This window comes from Salarias fasciatus, chromosome 4, assembly GCF_902148845.1.
Source record: "Salarias fasciatus chromosome 4, fSalaFa1.1, whole genome shotgun sequence".
Classification (NCBI taxonomy): domain Eukaryota; kingdom Metazoa; phylum Chordata; class Actinopteri; order Blenniiformes; family Blenniidae; genus Salarias; species Salarias fasciatus.
In genome coordinates this window covers 16565930-16584925 of record NC_043748.1, presented here as the reverse complement: position 1 = coordinate 16584925, position 18996 = coordinate 16565930, and the positions used below count along the sequence as shown (strand labels likewise).

Genomic DNA, 18996 nt, shown 5'->3' with positions numbered 1-18996 from the left:
GCCTGTCTGACCCAGTGCATCCAGTAGCTGCTCATTGTGAATCCAGAGCCTGTACAGGTCAATGTGTGGGACTCTCCTGGCTTTTTGACCACAGGATCAGACTCAGTCAGAGTCAGACTACGAGCTCCTGTCAATACAAAACACACAGTTTCACTTGCTGTCAGTAACAATATATTGAAATAGAAAACCAACATAAGGTTTGTGAAATGCTTCACCTGCCCAGCAGAGAGTTAAAAGCAGTAGTCTGAAGCTGCTGGAGGCCATCGTGTTAAACTGCCTGTTTACTGCTGTCTGTCATTCTCTGAGCAGCCAGTAAGTAGAGGTGGAAGATGTGTTTTGCATTGACTCCTCCTCATGGAAAAATCAGCTTTGCTTTAGTCATGTGTATTTGCTTTAATGATATATAATTTGAGGGCCAATTTCATTATAATATTTAATTTATTGCTGGCACCTCTAAGTCTGGTTCTGCAAAGGTTTCATCCTGTTAAAAAGGAGATTTTCCTTTCCACAATTGCTTGTGCTTGCTCATCTGGATCTGTTGGGTTGCTCTGTAAAAGTGTCGAGAAAAGACTGTTATAATTGGCACTTCATAAATAAAGCTGAATTGAATTGAATCGAATCATTGTTTCATTCATCAGTTTACTGATACACTTCAAAACAATGTTTTTCATTCAGATTATGATATTAATATCAATACATGACTTTGTCCAACTGAGGACTCTGGAGCTGATCACATCTGTCTGTACAAGAAGTCAAATTAAACCCTGGACATGTTTTCATTCAGTTACAGAGAAGAAAATCACATCAACATCTACAGACAGCTTAATAGTCACCAGTCAATCTCAAAAGCATATTTGATGTTGAGAAACCTGAAAAAAACAAACACAGAGTATGCACAGAAAGGTTCCCAAGTCCAGATTCACAGTGGAGATTCAGTTTCTTTCAGGCGAGAGTTCATCCTCCACCACAGTGTGAAAAAATGTGGAAATAACAGTTTGAGGACACCTAGAAGAAACAAGTAGGTTTAGTCTGAAAGTCTTCAGTGAAGATCAGGTTTAAAATGAGTAGATTTTACAAAGCTGGTGCAGAAAGTGTCAGTTTACTGTCAGTCAATATCAGGCACAACAATTGCTGGGAAACAGAGTCGATTCAACTGCTTCCTTTTTATGAGTGTTGAAATTTTTAAGTTTTATCTTTGTATTTGACTTGTTTTTTTCACTGGAGATCCTTTCTACTTGATGCCTTTCCTACAGTTGTGTCAAGACTTCACGCCACCGACTGACAACTAAGTCTTGAAAAAAAAAGATTTGTTTGTATTGCAAACATTTTCATGCAACAATATTTCACAGTAAAACTTGCAGTTGTAGAGTGGTGGAAGGAAGAACTGAAGGTGACAGAAGAAGTGGTAAAGAAGAAGTCATTCATCTTATTCTGGAACAGGTAGAAGTGACCTGATTTTTGTTTTAGGTAATCTGCATATTAAAAACAGTTTTGAGTGGCCTGTCAGAAAAAAACAAACACAAAAAACAAACAAACAAAAAAAAACATTAGATTTTATTATTATTGACTAACTTTTAGTTCTGAGCATTGAGACATAAAGATCTGTTGCTCTGCAATTTCTTTATTCTTATTCTTGGAAAATGTGTAAATTTATTGTTCTTGTATTTCTGGGTTCACGTGCAAAACCTCTCAATCATGATGATTTATACAGTAATTAAGTTCCCTGTTTCTTCTTCTTGTGGTATTGCAGCTCCTCCTCTGGTCTCTTCATGTTATGAGTTTTCAGGGTTTTTGCTTTACTCCACTGGAGGTTTGCATCAGTGTGAGTCTTGCACAGTAATACACAGCAGTGTCCTCAGGTTGCATATTCTGTCCATTGAGCGTCACTCTTTTGCTGGAAGCATCAATGTCAATGCTGAACTTGTTCCTCAGTGAGTCTTTGTAGTGTGAGCCACCAGTGTATTTCATCCCAATCCACTCCAGTCCTTTTCCTGCAGGCTGTCTGATCCAAGCTGTGTGGAAGCTGCTCAGAGAATAAGATACCTGACAGGTGATGGTCAGATGTTGACCAGGCTGCAGCGTTACAGAGGCCGGCTGTGTCAGCTCCTCACATTTCACATCTGTAAAAATATTGATGACAATGAAAAAAGTGTAATAAGTATTAGAACAAGAATTGATCCTGACAAATGTCCAGATCACACAGCAAAGACTCATGAGCTTTGTCAAAGACAGAGAGGACTCACAGGAGCCAGCTGCACAGAGCAACAGGACAGCAACAGAAAACATGGTTGATGGTGAGCTGATGTGCAGCAAACTGTGGTGAGAGCTGGATGTTTTTATAGCTGCTTCAAGCACAACTCCACCGTGTTTGCATAAAGTTTATCAAACTGCTGTTGTTCTAACTGGAGCCAGTGGAAAAGAGTATTAGTTATTTGCAAAGTTTTAACACATTTACTGAACTGGGAGATCACATAATCTTTATTATTACTTATTAATGTTGTAACACACAGAGCAACGTTATGATTTGTGCTCATTATTTACACAGCTACATTCAATTGACATTGAGAAAGTTTCATGACATATATTTTGTTGTTGTGACATACTCAGAAGGACGACATCAGTAACAAATAGTCAAATTCAGAAATTGAGGGAAATTGAAGATGTTCACCTGAGAAATGAAAAACAAAATCAGTATCATTTCCTCAAATGATATAACACACAAGAAACGCATATTAAAGTGAATGTATAATCACATTCTTGTGGAACCTGTGGTAATTCAATCATAGGATCAATTCATCTTCATGCTGGCAGCACTTGCAGACTTATTTTCCTGAAAACATTTAAATTAATAAGGAAGTCTGTCAAAATCTGATTGTTTCCAGAGATAACAGTCATGCAAATTGTCTCAGCAGATGTTTGAGGACAACGAAATACAGACACTAAGTGGTTTGACTGGCAAATGGCTGCTCAGGAACTGAAACAAACTCAACAAAACTCAAAAGGAAAAGAAAGCAATGATGAGCAGCTTTTTTTTGAGGTAGTCTCTCATCTGTTTTTTCTTCTCTTCCTGAATTGGGAATAAATGACAGTCTATCATTTTGTGCCTTTTTATTTCTCTCATTCGAAGTTTTTTTTTTTTTTATTCCCTTGTCCTGTTCGGCAGCTGGGGCGTGCAATATTGTATGACTGTAGCCTTTTACTATCCGAACAGATTTTAATGTTAGCAGCAGGACGAGACTGAGTCTCCTCCTGCTGCTGCCCTTATTTAAAGCTGGCATCCGGCATGGCTGCCGGACAGGACCGGGACGGAAACGCTCAGAGAGCAGGGACAGAAAGAGAGAAAGATAAAGAGAGGGAGAACGGGGGGGGGGGCACAACCTATGTACAAAGTCACAATACAAAACAGTGTTGTCGACGCACCACACGCAACCTGGAACAATCCCAAACCCCCAATCTAGACAACACCAAAACAGAGCCGACAACCAACACAGAAAATTACAGAACCATACATACATTTTTTTTTTTTTTTTTTTTTTTTTTTCCAAACCATATTAGTGAACAGACCAGGCCACAAAAATAAAAGGAGGTGTCGGGGAGGAAGGAAATGCAAGGACACCACAAACCCTTTTTTTTTTTTTTTTTTGAATATAGCTAGTCGTAACGAGTAGTAAACTTGGGGCGTGTATCAAGAGAGGTCTGCTACAGATCACCATTATTCTAACCACCACAAGAAGACAAGGTAACCCAGTATGTAAAGAGTGATTAAAGATCAACGTGATCATGTGAATATGATGGTGACAGTGATGGTGATCGTGATCATGCATATATGACCTCTGACCTCTGAGAAGGCCAGAAGCAGGCCAGAGAGGCCCTCAGAGCCCAGACAGCCGGCGGTCATCACAGAGCCCGGACCCAAGCCGCCCCCCCAGGCAGACGCCCACGCTCCAGTCCAGAAACGGGGCAGAGGAAAGCCCCAGCCGGGGACCCCGGCAGCCCCGGGGCCCGGGCCCCGCGGAGCCACGACCGGCAGGAGCCGGTCCACCCCGGGCGCCGGACGCCCGGAGCGGGCAGGGCCGAGAGCCCGAGGCCCAAGAGCCCAGGAGCCGACCCCCCACCCAGGCTGTGACCCACCCGGGAGAACCAGCCCACACGGGCGGCTACCCACCCCAGGCCAGTACACCCCCCAGCGCTCCGGCCACGCACCCCGAGATCCAGGGCATCTCTGAGCCTGGAGTCAACTGTCAGTTCAATAGATCGCTTTTGGCAAGACAGAAGACACCTTGATGCAATAAGACATTTTCCTAAAGCTCCTTTTACTTTTAGGGTGTTTCACATTTCAGATGTTTAAAACATTTATTTTCTTTCCTCACTTCCAGAAAACTGTTCTGCATTTCCTCTTACATTCACCATTTTGAATACATTTGTCATATTACAGAAGGACGTCAAACATGTTGTTGGTGAGCTTGAGGAATGGGAAGTTAAACCACAACAACTGCTGTTTCCTCAGTTTTGCACATTTATTTTTTATTTTTTTAATCCTTAATTAATGACCTGTACTGCCCCTAGTTTTTTTTTTTTTTGGTTGGTGTTTTATTGCAGGGCTTGTTCAAAAAAAAAAAAAAAAATCCTGAGACTTCATTTTCTCATTTGAAGGTTCGATCAGAGAGCAGTAACTGGTTTTCATTGGTTCTTTTCAAGTTTTTTAGTCACTGCAAAAGAAACGAAAATGAGTGGAAAAGTATGAGGTGAGAAAGAGGGAGGAAAAGGGCAGAGGAAAGAAGAAGAATTAAAAAATGAAACAAAGGAGTAAATCAAGATCTCCACACACACACGCGCACACACACACACACACACACACTTTTGTCTTTCTATCCTTGTGGGGACCTTCCATTGACTCCCATTCATATCTAACTCCTAACCCTGACCCTTACCCTAACCCTAACCCACACCAAAACAATGTGTTGCCCTAAAGAAATGTTTTTGCACTTTTACTTTTTTCAGTGACAACAACATGGGTAAAAAAAACTGTTTCCCCTCATGGGGACCCAAAAAATGTCCCAACAATGTACATCGTGCCGGAATTACATTTGGTCCCCACAAGGATGGAAAAACATGTGTACACACACACACACACACACACACACACACACACACACCCACCTAACAATACAGTACAGTAGGATTTTGAATGGCCTCTAAAGGAGCTTCAGTCACTGTGGGAGTCGAGCACAATAATAAACGGCTGAATCTTCAGTGCTGAGACTGTTCATCTGTAAATATACCTGCTGTTTGTCATTGTCTCTGGAGATAGTAAACCTCCCTTGAACTGACTGAGAGTAGTATTTATTGCTCCCAGAAGGCTGACTGATATAAGCAATCCACTCCAGTCCTTTTCCAGGAGCCTGTCTGACCCAGAGCATCGCATAATCACTAAATGTGAATCCAGAAGCTGTACAAGTCAGAGTGTGTGATTCTCCAGGGTTTTTAAGAACTGATCCAGGTTCAATCAGAGTATGAGCACCAGTACCTGTCAGGACAAATGAAGAAGACTGGTGTGAGAACTGTTGTCGTTGCATCAGAATAATCATTGAAAATGTTGACTCTTCACCTGCCCAGCAGAGCGTTAACAGCAGCAGTCCTCTGACGACGTCCATCATGGAAAACTGTGGATCACTGCTCTGCTTCTGTGCAGATAAGTAAGAGGAACAAATAATGTTTTGCATTGACTCCTCCTCGACATACACACAGGCACACACATTTGTGTGATGTGCACAGCACAGTTGTTCAATGCAAATATTGCATGTTTTGCCAAAAGCATTGCAGGCAATATAACCTCTTATGTTATTTATTTATTTATTTAAAAATTCATTGTTAGTGAAGGCCTATTCATACTCCACAAGAACAAGAACAAAGTTCGGCAAGGGAGGCGGTGCGAGAACAAAATGACGTCATTTTGTTCTCGCACCGCCTCCTTGCCGAACAAATTTCGGCAGCCTCGCGCCCTCCTCGTGTAAGAACTTTGTTCGGCTGGGTGATCGAGAAGTCTTCTCTGATTGGTCAGATTTTCCTGCTTCACCTCGACACTCCCCCAAAGCGGAGCTGACTGAAGGGACGGTATTGAACGGAGCATAAAGCTCCAAGTTTTTCAACAATCCCTCATAAAGTCAGCTGAATTCGTCTTTAGAATGATTTAACTGTCCAGGTATGTGATTACATTACTTGTACCTCTTTCTGTTTAACAAAATGTTACCACTGTTGAACGGAGAACTACATTAAAATTATTCTGGACTCAGATCATGTTTAAGGTGATTTTATTTAACGACTGAAGTGAACACATTTACAAAAGAAGGATTTCATGACTCTGATAAACTTCAACCATAATGGCTTTATTATATATCGCCAATAAAGATACCACAAACACATTTCTCCAGGAAAAAAATAAATACAACTTGCATAGTCCTCACATCGCTCCCAAAAAAAATTGAACCAGAATTTAAAAAACGATATATTTCTGAATGAAACGTTTTTAAAAGACATGGCAAAAATTATTCACATTGATTGCTGTATTTTTTGTGTGTGTTTATTGTCATTCAAAAGATAACACAAAAATATACATTAAAGGAAATAATACAAGAAAGAATGAAAAAGGAGCAGAAAGAAGAAAAACTTGTAATGTCTGCCCCTTCTTTCATCAGATCATATTTTCCCAATATTTACAAACACCGTCATCTTTTTCACCTGATTTTACACTTGTTACATTTATTTAAAATATTTTTGTTGGATTCTTGATTTTAAAATGAATTACTAACAGCCCCTATAATTCCCGCCTGCAGGCTCCAGTCCTGGAGGAGTCTGGAAAACTCCAGAAAGTCATTTCTTGAGAGGATCAGAGTCCGGACGGTTTCTCTCTGGTCCTGGAGGTTGCTGGTTCCTCCACCCTCTGGTTCCTACACCTTGTACACTGCCACTCAGCAGGAGCAGCAGTGCAGGTGGAGTTGGTGGATGTATCTCATGGGTGGTGCAGCAGCTGCATCTGTACAGATCATGAAAAAAATCATTTTCAATGCCTTGCCTGTTAGAGCTTTTTCTTCAGCGTGCCACTGGATCTATATATATATATATATATATATATATATATATATATATATATATATATATATATATATACATATATATATATATATATATATATATATATATATATATATATATATATATATATAATTTTTGCATCATTTTATTTATACATCATTATAAAAATAATTCCGAATATATTTCAATTTCTACATGATTTTTGCTCCTGCTTTGACCATAAAATCATTTATTGATCCGTCTCTAGATCCAGTGGCATCCAGTAGTATAGATCCAGTAGTATAAATTAATATTGGTGGAGCAGCGCATATCTGTCCGCTATTGTAACAAGTGTGGCTCCTCAACAGACAATGAAAAATAATTTAGACACTTATTACTTATATTGTTTTTTTTTTTGTTTGTTTGTTTTTTTTTGGGGGGGGGGGGGTATTACTGGCTAAATAGATTAACATTGAAATATTTAATGATGAAAGAACAACAGAGAAACTGATTAAGTTCTCACGATCAAATCTGCAGCTCTGATCTGTTTACCATCCAACAACCTGCCTTGCCTCCAGCCAAAAATAAATAAATAAACTTTTACAGCTTTTGCAGAATAAAATGGGCTTATTTCTATTTATTTTATGTACAGACGAGAGTAATTCCGTGAACGTGAGCTGGGTTTAGACCGTCGTCACAATACCTGAATGAGGACGGTGAAGTGGTGAATTCTGGTGAACCAGGAGACTGGAGTCCTCTTTTCTTCATCTGCTCATGGAAGGAAGCTTCAATAAGTAATCCTTCAACAATTCTTCCATAAAAACGCCATTGTTACACTATCCAGCCATGTAGAGTTGCTGGAAAAAGTTGCTGGAGAAGCGGAGCCAGCACTGAGGGGGGCGTGGCCTCAGAGGGGCGTGGCCTTTGAGTTCTCGCTTCGGCTGGAGTATGAAATGTCAGGGAGCTACCGAACTTTCTTCGGCAGCTTGATGACGTCATCCTGCCGAACTTTGTTCTTGTTCTTGTGGAGTATGTAGGGGCCTTGAGTCAGTCATAGAAGTAGTCTTTGTCGTCATGCGTGACTGAGCCTCGTGTGAATGAAGTTCTTGTCAAGGCGACTTTACAAGCAGCCCAGTAATTAGCTGTCATTGCAATCAGGTGTGTTCCAAATGGGAGAGAGGTAAAAGATGCAGGACACTGGGCCTCGAGGACCAGGGTGAAGAAACCCTGTTCTAGATGACTGAAAACTCTCACAAGATGCAGCTGCTGGCAGCAGTAATGCAGCCACAAAGAACATGATGGAAGCAGAGGAGGGAACAAAACTCACTTTTCATTGTGATTTTTAACAGGACATGTAAATTTCAATGTCTTTCAACACAACTAACCACGTTATTTACCTGCTAAACCTGCTGAAATATTACCCTGCACATCTGAAAATACAGTGAGATCTCCCACAATATAGCTTTCAGTTTAGCTCCACTTGTGTGAGATTTTCACTCACTATATATTGATCATGACAACTCCATTTATATATCTAAGCAAGTTACCCGTAAAGATACATGTAATGAGAAATGGCTTTTAGCAAAAATCAGACTATACCCACTTGCTTTTTGCCTTTGAACTTTGCCTTTAAGTCTCGGAAATTATTAAATAAAAGCACTTTTCACCACTGGACTGGTCACCTGGCTTCCCTGTGGGCTGATGGTGATTGGAGGCAAGTTTTCTTTTTTGTTTTTTATTTTTTAACTGAGCTCTTAGCATTTGCAATGGCACAATGGTATGAGTTATGATACCTATTGGTTCAGAAAACGGGTAGATTGGCCCATTAGACATGATTGATTCTGAGCTGGATCAGTCAAAGGCGATGCCCCTCCCTCTTGGACCACAGCTGTTATCAATTAATCAATCAATCACACAGATGGTGGAGGTGGCAGCAGTGGTGGAGGGGAAGGGGAGGCAGAAGGAGAAGAGACCCTCAGGTAGGAAGTGATGAAGTGAATCTACCTGGCTCAGATAGAAATTAAATTTTGGGTAAGTTTATTTTCTTCGTGCTGTAATTCCAAGTAGCTGTGCATGCTAGCTAGCTAGTTAGCATGATGGGCTTTCTCTACTGCTGGGTGGTTTGGCTGAAGTTATATCAGTGATAATGATCTCAGTCTGGGGGCAGAGGGTGCGGCTGTCCCCGCACAACAACCTGAACGCCAGCCGCCTGAAATAATGAACAAGGCCAGACTCTCAAACCTCACTTTGAAGAGGGATATTGTCATTGATAAGAACCAGTAGCTGAAAGGTTTGCGAGGATGAAGGAGATGAAGATGGTGCCATGTGTTATGAGGCCACGCTACTCAGTATAGTTCTGGAATATGTTCGAGATTGGCATGTTCAGACAGTTGCACTTTTTTTTATTTTGGACATTTTGGACTCTGGATATTTCGTATTGTCTGCAGTGGATTTTTTTTCCCGCTGGTTTGGATACTTTCTTGTTGGCACTTTTCCTGGATCGGATTCAAACTTCCCATCACTGGACGAGAACATCATCAGTAAGTCGTTCCATATTCATTGTGATGACACAGACTGGGATTGCCATAGATGCTGGCTGTCTGGTATTGTTTTCATAGCTGTCTGTGTTGTGGATCGCCGTGTCTGCTTGGTTATTGCATTAACACAGGCCACACACGTTGCTTCTTCACTTGTCGTCTTGTCTGGGTTGATCATGAGTGACTTGGTGCAGATTATTAAGACTGTATGGCATCCAAAATCCCTGTATGTCGTTGACCTTCTGTCCATCGTTTCCCACCCTGTTGGTTTAGTCTGCTTTACGTTTTAACCTTTATCTGAGTAATTAAAAAGTAAAGTCCATGGCGCTGACCATGGTGCTGAACTGGCCAATCGGCAGTTCTGATGGTGGATCATCAGCAGGTCGCTGTTTTAATGAAAAAATCACGGCGCTGTCCATGGTGCTGACACAGTGCAACCTGTGCTGTACAACGAATCATAATACTCACTTCGTTTTGCCCTTCTGTCTCCATTTCCCTTTATTAACGCAACTAATCAGCTGTGTCATTACAAGCTGTCCTGTTTGGTTTACTTTTTCTGGCCGTTTGGGAAGCAAATTCAATCTCTGCTGATCTGTGATTTTTTTTTTTTTTTTTATGGGTCAGAGTGTGACAGTTTATTTTTGAAGATATAGCCGTTCATTCAGTCCCTTTCTGGCAGCAGCCAAATACAGCCCAGATCTAGATCAGATTGATAAGGTGGATGTTAACAAGTGAACTAGCCAATAGGCTGTCAGGGCTCATTACAAGTCCCCGCCCCCTCCGCAATGTGACACTGGCTCCACGCCTCATCTTAGTGTTCAAATCATTATATTTTATTCAGAATAGTTACTTATAGTCTTTCTTGGTTAGATTGTTTCAGTGTTTAATTGATGTGGGTGCACCATGCAGTATTTTTACTCAGAAACAGATTCAACAGATAATAATGTCCACATAAAATTAGTTGAATCTTTAAGTATTGACCATAAACACTCTACACCTGCTGGTATCATTTATTAAGTCAAATTTAAATGTGATGCTGCTGATGAACATAAAAGTCGCATGGAGTTTCAAGTAACTCCTTTAATGTACATATTGCGTTTATCTCAAATAAAATGTTTTTATGTCTAACTTGCATTTTTATCTCTTTCCTTTTTTTACTCACACTTTTTGGTGAACTCTTGTTGTTGGAGCCTGTCAATCAAATTATTATATTATCATTTAAATGATCATAATGATGATGATTCTGTATTTTAAATCATAAGCTATTCCATGTTCCGATTGGTTACTAATGACTACTCACCTGCCTCCTCCTTGCAGAGCCATCCCACTCCCATAATTAAGAGAGAGATATCAGCTGTTTGAATTTGTAATGCCTTTTGTGTTGAAGAAGTGAGGAGTGACAGTTTTTCAACCACTAAACACGTTAGTTATGTATTTGTTTTAGAAAGTCAACCACGGAGAGCCGACATGATTTTGTTCATGGAAATAAATATTACCCTTTTGACATATAGATCTCTGCGAGTGCTCACTAAAATAAAAATATCAGCGAGTCGCAAACCTCCTCCTCAAAGATGAGCCGGACTTTTTTGACATCTTTTTTAAATGCAGCAAGGGCTGTAACACTTGTAGACAATAATTGTCTGTACTTTGTTTTTGTAAAATTGCATTATTTTTTGAACAAATTACAATTAAAACATCAAAACACACCTTATAATGTGTCAGATGAGATTACGTGAAACTTTAATGCCACTGCAAAATGCACAGGCTAAAGCAAAGTTTTTCATCTAACTTAACTTCAAAGAAGTAAAAAGCTCAGAGAATGCTTTTGTCAAAATTAATTAGAAAAAGTCCATTGCTCAGACACATGTTAGACTGTCCAAATTTGTGACAGCAGCAAAAGAGCCAGCCTTCCTCACTACTGTGTCCCATGTGTGGCGTCCTTCTTCTGAATGCCACTCCACCACCACCACACGTACGTACTCAACAAAACAGAATGAAAGAACATCTTCAGCAGCTTCTGAGGAAGTACAGCCAGCTCTGCGCTCTCCTGCACAGAGCATCTGAGTTAGCAGACAGTCCAATCGGTCATCCAACTGTACTCCCATGTGCTTAAATGTTCATCCAAAGTCAACACAGTACTGCCTCTGTCAAGGTGGAGCGCACCCATATCTGTTACTTTGTGTCTGAGGAGCAGAGTGTCAGTGGAGCTGAAGTCCAACAATGTGATCGTCAGAGCACCACTGACTGCCTCTATCAAGGTGGGAGTGAGTTAGTTGGGGAAACCTGTTTTGAAAGAAAAGTTTGGCACCTGGTTCATTATCTCATATCCTTCACTGGTGGCTGTGCTCTTCCAGCTGCAGCCGGTGACTAACTATTCTCGACCTTTGAAAGATGAATATATTCATAAATGAATGAATGAATCAAGCAATCAATCAAACAAACAGTAGATTGTGCTATTTTTACAGGAGTTTGATTTTTTTTTCAGGTTGCTGTGAGATCACGAGTTCAGTTTAGTTAGTGTTAGCGAGTGTTCATTTCAAACTACGGAACAACTCAGTGTGAAATCCTCAAGATTATGAACTGGATCGGAGTTCCGGGAATTTGGCACTCCCTGAAAGTCCACCACTTATACAGTCCCTCATCTGTCTGTTTAATTGGAGGCTTTAGTTGACGCTGACATGAAGTGACACAATTATTTCAATGGTTTAAGGTTCTTGTCAAAAGTCTGCACAGTCCTGGCTGATACCTGCAGTTCATTCCTGATGGAATTTAGTTGTTTTCTCCAGGGCACTGATGGAGACACTGTCCCAGAACACGGGACTAACAGGTTCAACAACCCTGTCTCAACACTCAGCAACTTTTTGGGCAAACTGTTGTCAGATATTGTCATAACAGTTCTAGTTGTTTAGTTCTTGCTTTTCCACTGCTGGCTGCAAAACAAGTCACCCCGTGGGAATAATACTATCCCTCATCATTGACAGTTGATACATCTTGTTGAATTAGGAACAAATATTGCTCACCAACAACAAAGACTGTCTGCCTCACCTCATGTTTCAGACATCCTGCTACGGTAACCTTTCATGTCCTGTCTCCTCTCCCTCCCCAGGTGTATTTGGTATCGTCATTCCTGTTTGTTTGTGATGGTTCAGCTTTACTTCCCTTCTCTCTGTTACCCTACAGCCTCTTGTGTGGCCTTTTATAAACCCTTCAGAACTCCACCTTCATGTTCGTCTGCATTTGCATCCATCATGATCATGGCAAAAGGTCATAATTCCCCAATGACAAGCTCCAAGTATGATGTTCATTACTGTTTGGCAAAACGAAAGTCCGAGTAGACAACCAGGCTGAACTACACTTATGTTCCAAACACAAATGGGTGTTGGTATTCTGAATATTTTATCTGTTGACAAGCCCAAAGTCCGGCTGTGATTAATTCACAGAATAAGTGTGACCCTTTTAAGTCATGTACTAATCCTTGTTTGCACATAAACATTTTACTGTTGACTTGCCAAAAATGGAACACAACCATGACACAAGATTCTTTATTTGAGAATCACTGGTCTGAGGGCTCCTCCTCCTGTTACAGTCGGGGTGCAGATGGGTTTCTGTAGAGGGGGAGTGCAGTCTTCTGTCACTGTGAGTCTCTGGCACAGTAATACACAGCACTGTCTTCAGGCTGCATGTTCAGGCCTTTAAGAGTCACTGTGTTGCTGGAAGCATCCACATCAATTGTAAATTTGCTCTTGAGTGAGTCTTTATAGTGTAAGCCTCCAGTATATCCCCATCCAATCCACTCCAGTCCTTTTCCTGCAGGCTGTCTGATCCAACCAGTCGCATAGCTGCTCACAGAATAAGACACCTGACAGGCGATGGTCAGGTCTTGACCCTGCTGTATTATCATAGAGGCAGGTTGTGTCAGCTGTTCACACTTCCCATCTGTTTGAAAAAAAGAAAAAAAAAATATATCACTGAGCCATAAAATAATTGAAATATTTTGAAGACTCACAAGATCCAAATGCCAGCAACAGGAACAGAGCTGCAGTCAACATGATGTCTTGAAACTCAGTTGAAACTGACGTGCTGTGAACATCTTCCTGATGTCAGTGCTTTATATATGTGACTGAAAAGGAAGAACACTGAATTTGCACATTGACTGTGATCCATGAATTAAGGATGGTCTCATTCGGTGACCAAGTTACTTTCTTTGGTGATTTGTTGAATGACACAAACTTTCAAAAACTGGATCAAATCTTCCAACCACTGAAGTGCAGATATCATTCAAGCAACATTTCATGTTTGCATTCATGTAGTCTTTGTTAGTGAGTAGTGTTTACTGCTTAATACTTTTTTTTTTGTTGCTGTTTTTGTTTTTATTCAAGATGGATCAACTGTCAAGGATGATTGATTGTATTATTCCCATGGGGCAACAATGATCAGTATTTGCTCCTTCCTCATAAAAACAGATGCCATGCAGGTTATTTTTAGCTCATACTTGAACACACTTGTCCTGCACTGCCACTTGTTTGCCACTGTGGAGTTTTTGTTCAGATCCTCTGTTGATGTGAGTCATGGTGTCTCTGGCACAGTAATACACAGCAGAATCCTCTGGTACTAAATTGGACAGTGTCATATATGTCATGCTGCTGCTGTCGTCTCGACTGACTTCAATACGTCCCCTCAGGCTGCTGGGATAATTATTACGACTGGTATCAGAATAGCTGTTTCCAATCCATTCCAGTCCTTTTCCTGCAGGTTGTCTGACCCAGACCATAACACAGCAGGTAAATTTGAAGCCAGATCCTCTGCAGGACAGACGGAGAGTCTCTCCAGGAGTTTTCACCACTGGACTGGGAGTGATGGACTCCATTGACTGCCCTGAACAGTCTGAGAAACCACAGAAGAGAGTTAGAAAGTCATCAGGAATTTTTTTGGAAATCATGAAGTCGCTGCTGGCTTGTGGTAAAAGCTGAAACCAAACAAGCAGGAGACTCACAGGGCAGCAAGAGGGCAACCAGCAGCAGAGTGAGCATGTTCATCCTCCTGAGTTTAGAGATCTGAGCCCTGAAGCTCCACACAATGAACAAGACGAGTCAGCAGGACAGAAGTACACTGCTCAGAGGAGAGATTTGCATCAGGAAACCACAGTGTGGAAATGGGTCATGCATTGACTTGTGGTTCCATGAACACATCAGTGAAGCTGTTTGTTAGCAAGGATGTGAAATTCTAAAAGACATCCTTTATAGTTTCATTTAAACTGGGACTTCTGATTAATCAATCAATAAACGTGATTTTTTGATAATGTCTCAAGAGACGATGTGCAACTCAAAGTGCTTCATGGATATTTGGAAACAATATTAAAAGGAAGGATATTTGAAGCGGGCCACACGGTGGCTGTTAGCGCTCTTGCCTCACAGCAAGAAGTTCCTGGGTTCAAGTCCCGGCCAGGACTCGGGGCCTTTCATGTTCTCCTCGTGTATGCATGGGTTTCCTCTGGGCACTCCGGCTTCCGCCCACGGTCCAAAGTCAGATTAATCGGTCACCCTAAATTGCCCCCAGGAGTGGATGTGAGTGTGAATGGTTGTTTTTCTCACTGTGTTAGCCCTGCGACCTGTCCAGGGTGGACCCCGCCCTCGCCCACAGCAGCTGGGATTGGCTCCAGCCACCCGCGACCCTGAAGAGGATAAGCGGTAGGAAATGGATGGATGGATCTTTGAAGCATACACATGCGTGCATTTAGGTGAATGGACATGCTTAAACACATTCAAACTATCCACATATACAGGCATGAAGACCCAGAGTAACTTAAATTCAGGAGGGGAAGCTGATATATGATCATGACATGATATGTTCATAATTTTATTTCTTTTATTTATTAACTGCAACATAAACAACAGTTTTGTGTGAATTGCATCACTATTTTTAAGATTTGATCAGGCTTTGAATGTTAAATTCAGTGTGTGGTTCCAGACATATTTTGTTTGGTTGGAGGCAAAAAAAAAAAAAAAAAAAAATGGTTGTTTCGGTGGTGCAGGTCACAAACTTGGATAGATGGAGAATTAAATCATTAATGGCGCAAGAGCGCCACCTCTGGTGGCTTTCAGTAGTTAGTGCTGATTGGTTTTTGTTTATGTTCACCAGTGTTTTCTCTCATGGTGCATCTCTGGCACAGTAATACACAGCAGAGTCTTGAGGCTGCATATTCTGTCCTCTGAGAGTCACTGTGTTGCTGGAAGAGTCTGTGGAGATGCTGAACTTATTTCTGAGTGAATCTTTGTAATATGTTGTATATCCAGCTGATGCCACTCCAATCCACTCCAGTCCTTTTCCTGCAGGCTGTCTGATCCAACCAGTCCAATAGTCGCTCACAGAATAAGACACCTGACAGTTGATGGTCAGACTCTCTCCAGGCTGCACAACCACAGAGGCTGGCTGTGTGAGCTGTTGACTCCTTACACCTGTGGAGAAACACACTTTGAGTCATCAAACACTGTGTTATGTCTGTGCAGACAATCTGCTGTGATCAGAGCGGCAGTATGTCTGCCTCACTGACACTCACAGGATGCAGCAGCCAGCAGCAGCAGAGTCACAGAGAACATGGTGGAGGGAATCTGGTGGGAGCTTCTCCTCTTCTGGACAATGAGCAACATGATGTCAAGTCTTTATAGTAATATTGAGATTTTGGCTGATTTGCATAGAGGGCAATGAAAATACATAAAAGGGGAGGGACTGTCAGACCAACAGCAGTTATTCAATGAAACAGAATTAAAATTTTATGTTTTGCTTTTGTGACTTGTGGATTATCCATGCTAATTAATTTGGATGAATCAGAGCATTTTTCTTCATATTCCTCCATCCTCTATGCTGCTTTGGTCAATTGAAGATTTTGGGTAACTGGAATCAATCCCAGCTATTACTGAGCAAAGATCACACACATTCTTTTTTTGTTTGTTTTGTTTTGTTTCAGTTGACTTTTGTCATCGTACATCCATTAAAATGTTGCACAACAGGATGATGAAACCGTGTTTCAAATGTGATTACCTATAATACACTTTCTTTTAACATGATGATGAAGATAATGATAGAATATAGTTTGACATGTTGAGTTTTTGTACAGCTGCTCAGCTGCGTTGAGTCACTGTGAGTCTCGAGCACAGAAATAAACAGCAGAATCCTCAGTAGTGACACTGTTCATCTGCAGATACACCTGCTTTTTATTGTTGTCTCTGGAGATGGTGAACCGGCCTCTGACTGAGTCCGAGTAAAAAGTGCCGCTGCCATCGTAGTAGATGTAGGCAATCCATTCCAGTCCTTTTCCAGCAGGCTGTCTGATCCAAGCCATAGCATAATGACTTCCAAACCCTGAATATGTGCAGGTCAGTCTGGTTGATTCTCCAGGCCTCTTTACCACTGATTCAGACTGAGTCAGTGTTTGACTGTCAGCACCTGTACCAGAAACATGATGAGATATTTCAATGAAGCTATTGCCATTAAAATTGAGGTATGACTTTTTCTTTAAATCATTTGTCCTTACCTGTCCAGTTAATTGACAAGATGAGAAAAACAGCCACATGATGAAGTCTGATCATTGTTGAATCAGTTTGTTTCTGATCAGTCTTCAAGTGTTTTGGTCAATGATTTAGTTTCTGTCATCAACTGTCTAACATATAAATGAGTAAGTGATCGGAGTTTGCATCAGCTCCTCCCTCTCAAAAACAAACACACCTTCTCTTTAACTGCATTTCTTGACATTTAGTTGTTGTCTTCTTGTCGTACATTTCTCCAGTGTCACTGTTTTATTGTATGAGTTTGAAGATTTTATGCTATTATGTGAAGATGCTCTTCCTCTTCAGCTCAGCAGCATCTGGTCTCTCTTCATACTTCATGCAGTGTGTGAAAACACACAATGTATTTACCCTGCAACACCTGCACAGCAACATGAAGACATTAAAATAAAACATTTGGTAAAAAGAGAAAACGGCAAAACACAGTATCAAACTCAGGCTTACTGCAGAAAACTGGAGAGATATAAAATAATGATTGAAATCTTTTGCGACTTGAACTGTTGCTGTATTCATAAATGTATGTGGTCAAAATCTTTCTTGTAGAAATGGTGAGAATTCTTGATAACATGCAGACAACTCTCCCAAAAGTGACGTGTGGTTTATTTAATCCTGCTAATTTGCACCAAATGCTGAACAAAAGAAAAGCTTTATCTGAAGTTAAAGCTCCAGAGAGACAGCAGCACCACAGCTGCTGTCATTTCGACAAAATATGAAGGAACAGACTTTTAGAAACTTCAGTCATTTTAACTTCATTATTAGTTACCAGCCTGCTGCTGCCCCCGTGTGGAGGATTTACAGTAACACAGTATTCTCAACACTGGTTAGAATTCCATGAGATGTGAGACATTGTTGCTCTGTGGTTATTGAGGGACCAAAAAAACTTCATCCTCATTACATGGGAGCCAAATAGTGACTGATCATATTTCCCACGTGGATTATGGCCACTAATTCAATGAAAAGTCCCACAGGAATCCAACGATAACAAAAGTGAATACATTTGACTTCTTTTCTTCTTGAAATAAACCAAGTGACAAAGTAAACTGGACCAATTTTATTTGATGCCTGCTTCAAATAAGTTGAACATCATTTTGTAAAACTAATGGTTCATTAAATGCTGGTAGTCTGTGTCATATCATTCCCAAATGTAAAAACTGGAAGGCTTAATTTTGAAATGGACCTTATTGTCCTTTATTGTACCAGTGAACTGGTCTGACATTATTAACAGTAGAATGCTCTTTTCGTGACTTCATGTTGCAGCTGTTCAGGCTCTGGGAGGTTTTCACTCTGCTCTGCTGATGCTCTTTGTTACCAGATGAATCCATGGTGTTTGATGGCTGTTCACTGATCAGAAAGCTGCCAGGTGATGTTCAGACACTGACCGAGCTGCACAGTCAAGGTGGCTGTCAGCTGTTCACATTTCACACCTGGAGAAGAAAACATGCTGGATTTGAACAAAATCTAAAGACACACAATTCAAGATTTGACATCAGACAGGTACATTTTCACACAAAAGACACTGACTTATTCTTAAAGATACCTTTCTTAATCTAATATAATGATTAATAATCATTAATAATCATTAATATAATGATTCATAGTTTTCTGAAATTTTCAACCCCGTTAGACCATTTTTCTTTCTCGTTCTGAAGGAACCTCATGCTGCATTTTGTCTTAAATTTTATTTTCGAAAGTTGTTGTTGATTCATTCATTAATTTTCTCAGATTTGGATTTGGGTTTTTTTTGTTTTTTTGTTTTTTTAACGTCTATTCTCTGTTTTGAACTTTTGTTCGTTTTGACCTGGTTATGATTGTTTCAGACAGTGATG

At 40.7% G+C, this 18996-nt stretch overlaps 2 protein-coding genes across 3 annotated transcripts in view; both read right to left on the bottom strand.

Annotated features, from left to right (window-relative positions):
* Window positions 1-14765, bottom strand: part of LOC115387515 (immunoglobulin mu heavy chain-like) — a 167584-nt gene extending 152819 nt beyond the window's left edge. Inside the window, exons 1-2 of the mRNA XM_030090249.1 lie at window positions 14602-14765; window positions 14185-14492 (exon numbers count right to left, since the gene is read on the bottom strand). Coding sequence (XP_029946109.1) covers window positions 14185-14492; window positions 14602-14644 — 351 coding nt within the window. The 5' untranslated portion in view covers window positions 14645-14765. The remainder of the gene's footprint in view (window positions 1-14184; window positions 14493-14601) is intronic.
* The window catches only part of LOC115387512 (immunoglobulin mu heavy chain-like), a 78409-nt gene extending 61180 nt beyond the window's left edge, over window positions 1-17229 (bottom strand). For both annotated transcript variants that reach the window (XM_030090247.1, XM_030090246.1), the window contains exons 1-2: window positions 17140-17229; window positions 16754-17051 (exon numbers count right to left, since the gene is read on the bottom strand). In XM_030090247.1, coding sequence (XP_029946107.1) covers window positions 16754-17051; window positions 17140-17194 — 353 coding nt within the window. In that variant the 5' untranslated portion in view covers window positions 17195-17229. The remainder of the gene's footprint in view (window positions 1-16753; window positions 17052-17139) is intronic.
* Between the last annotated feature and the right edge of the window lie 1767 nt (window positions 17230-18996).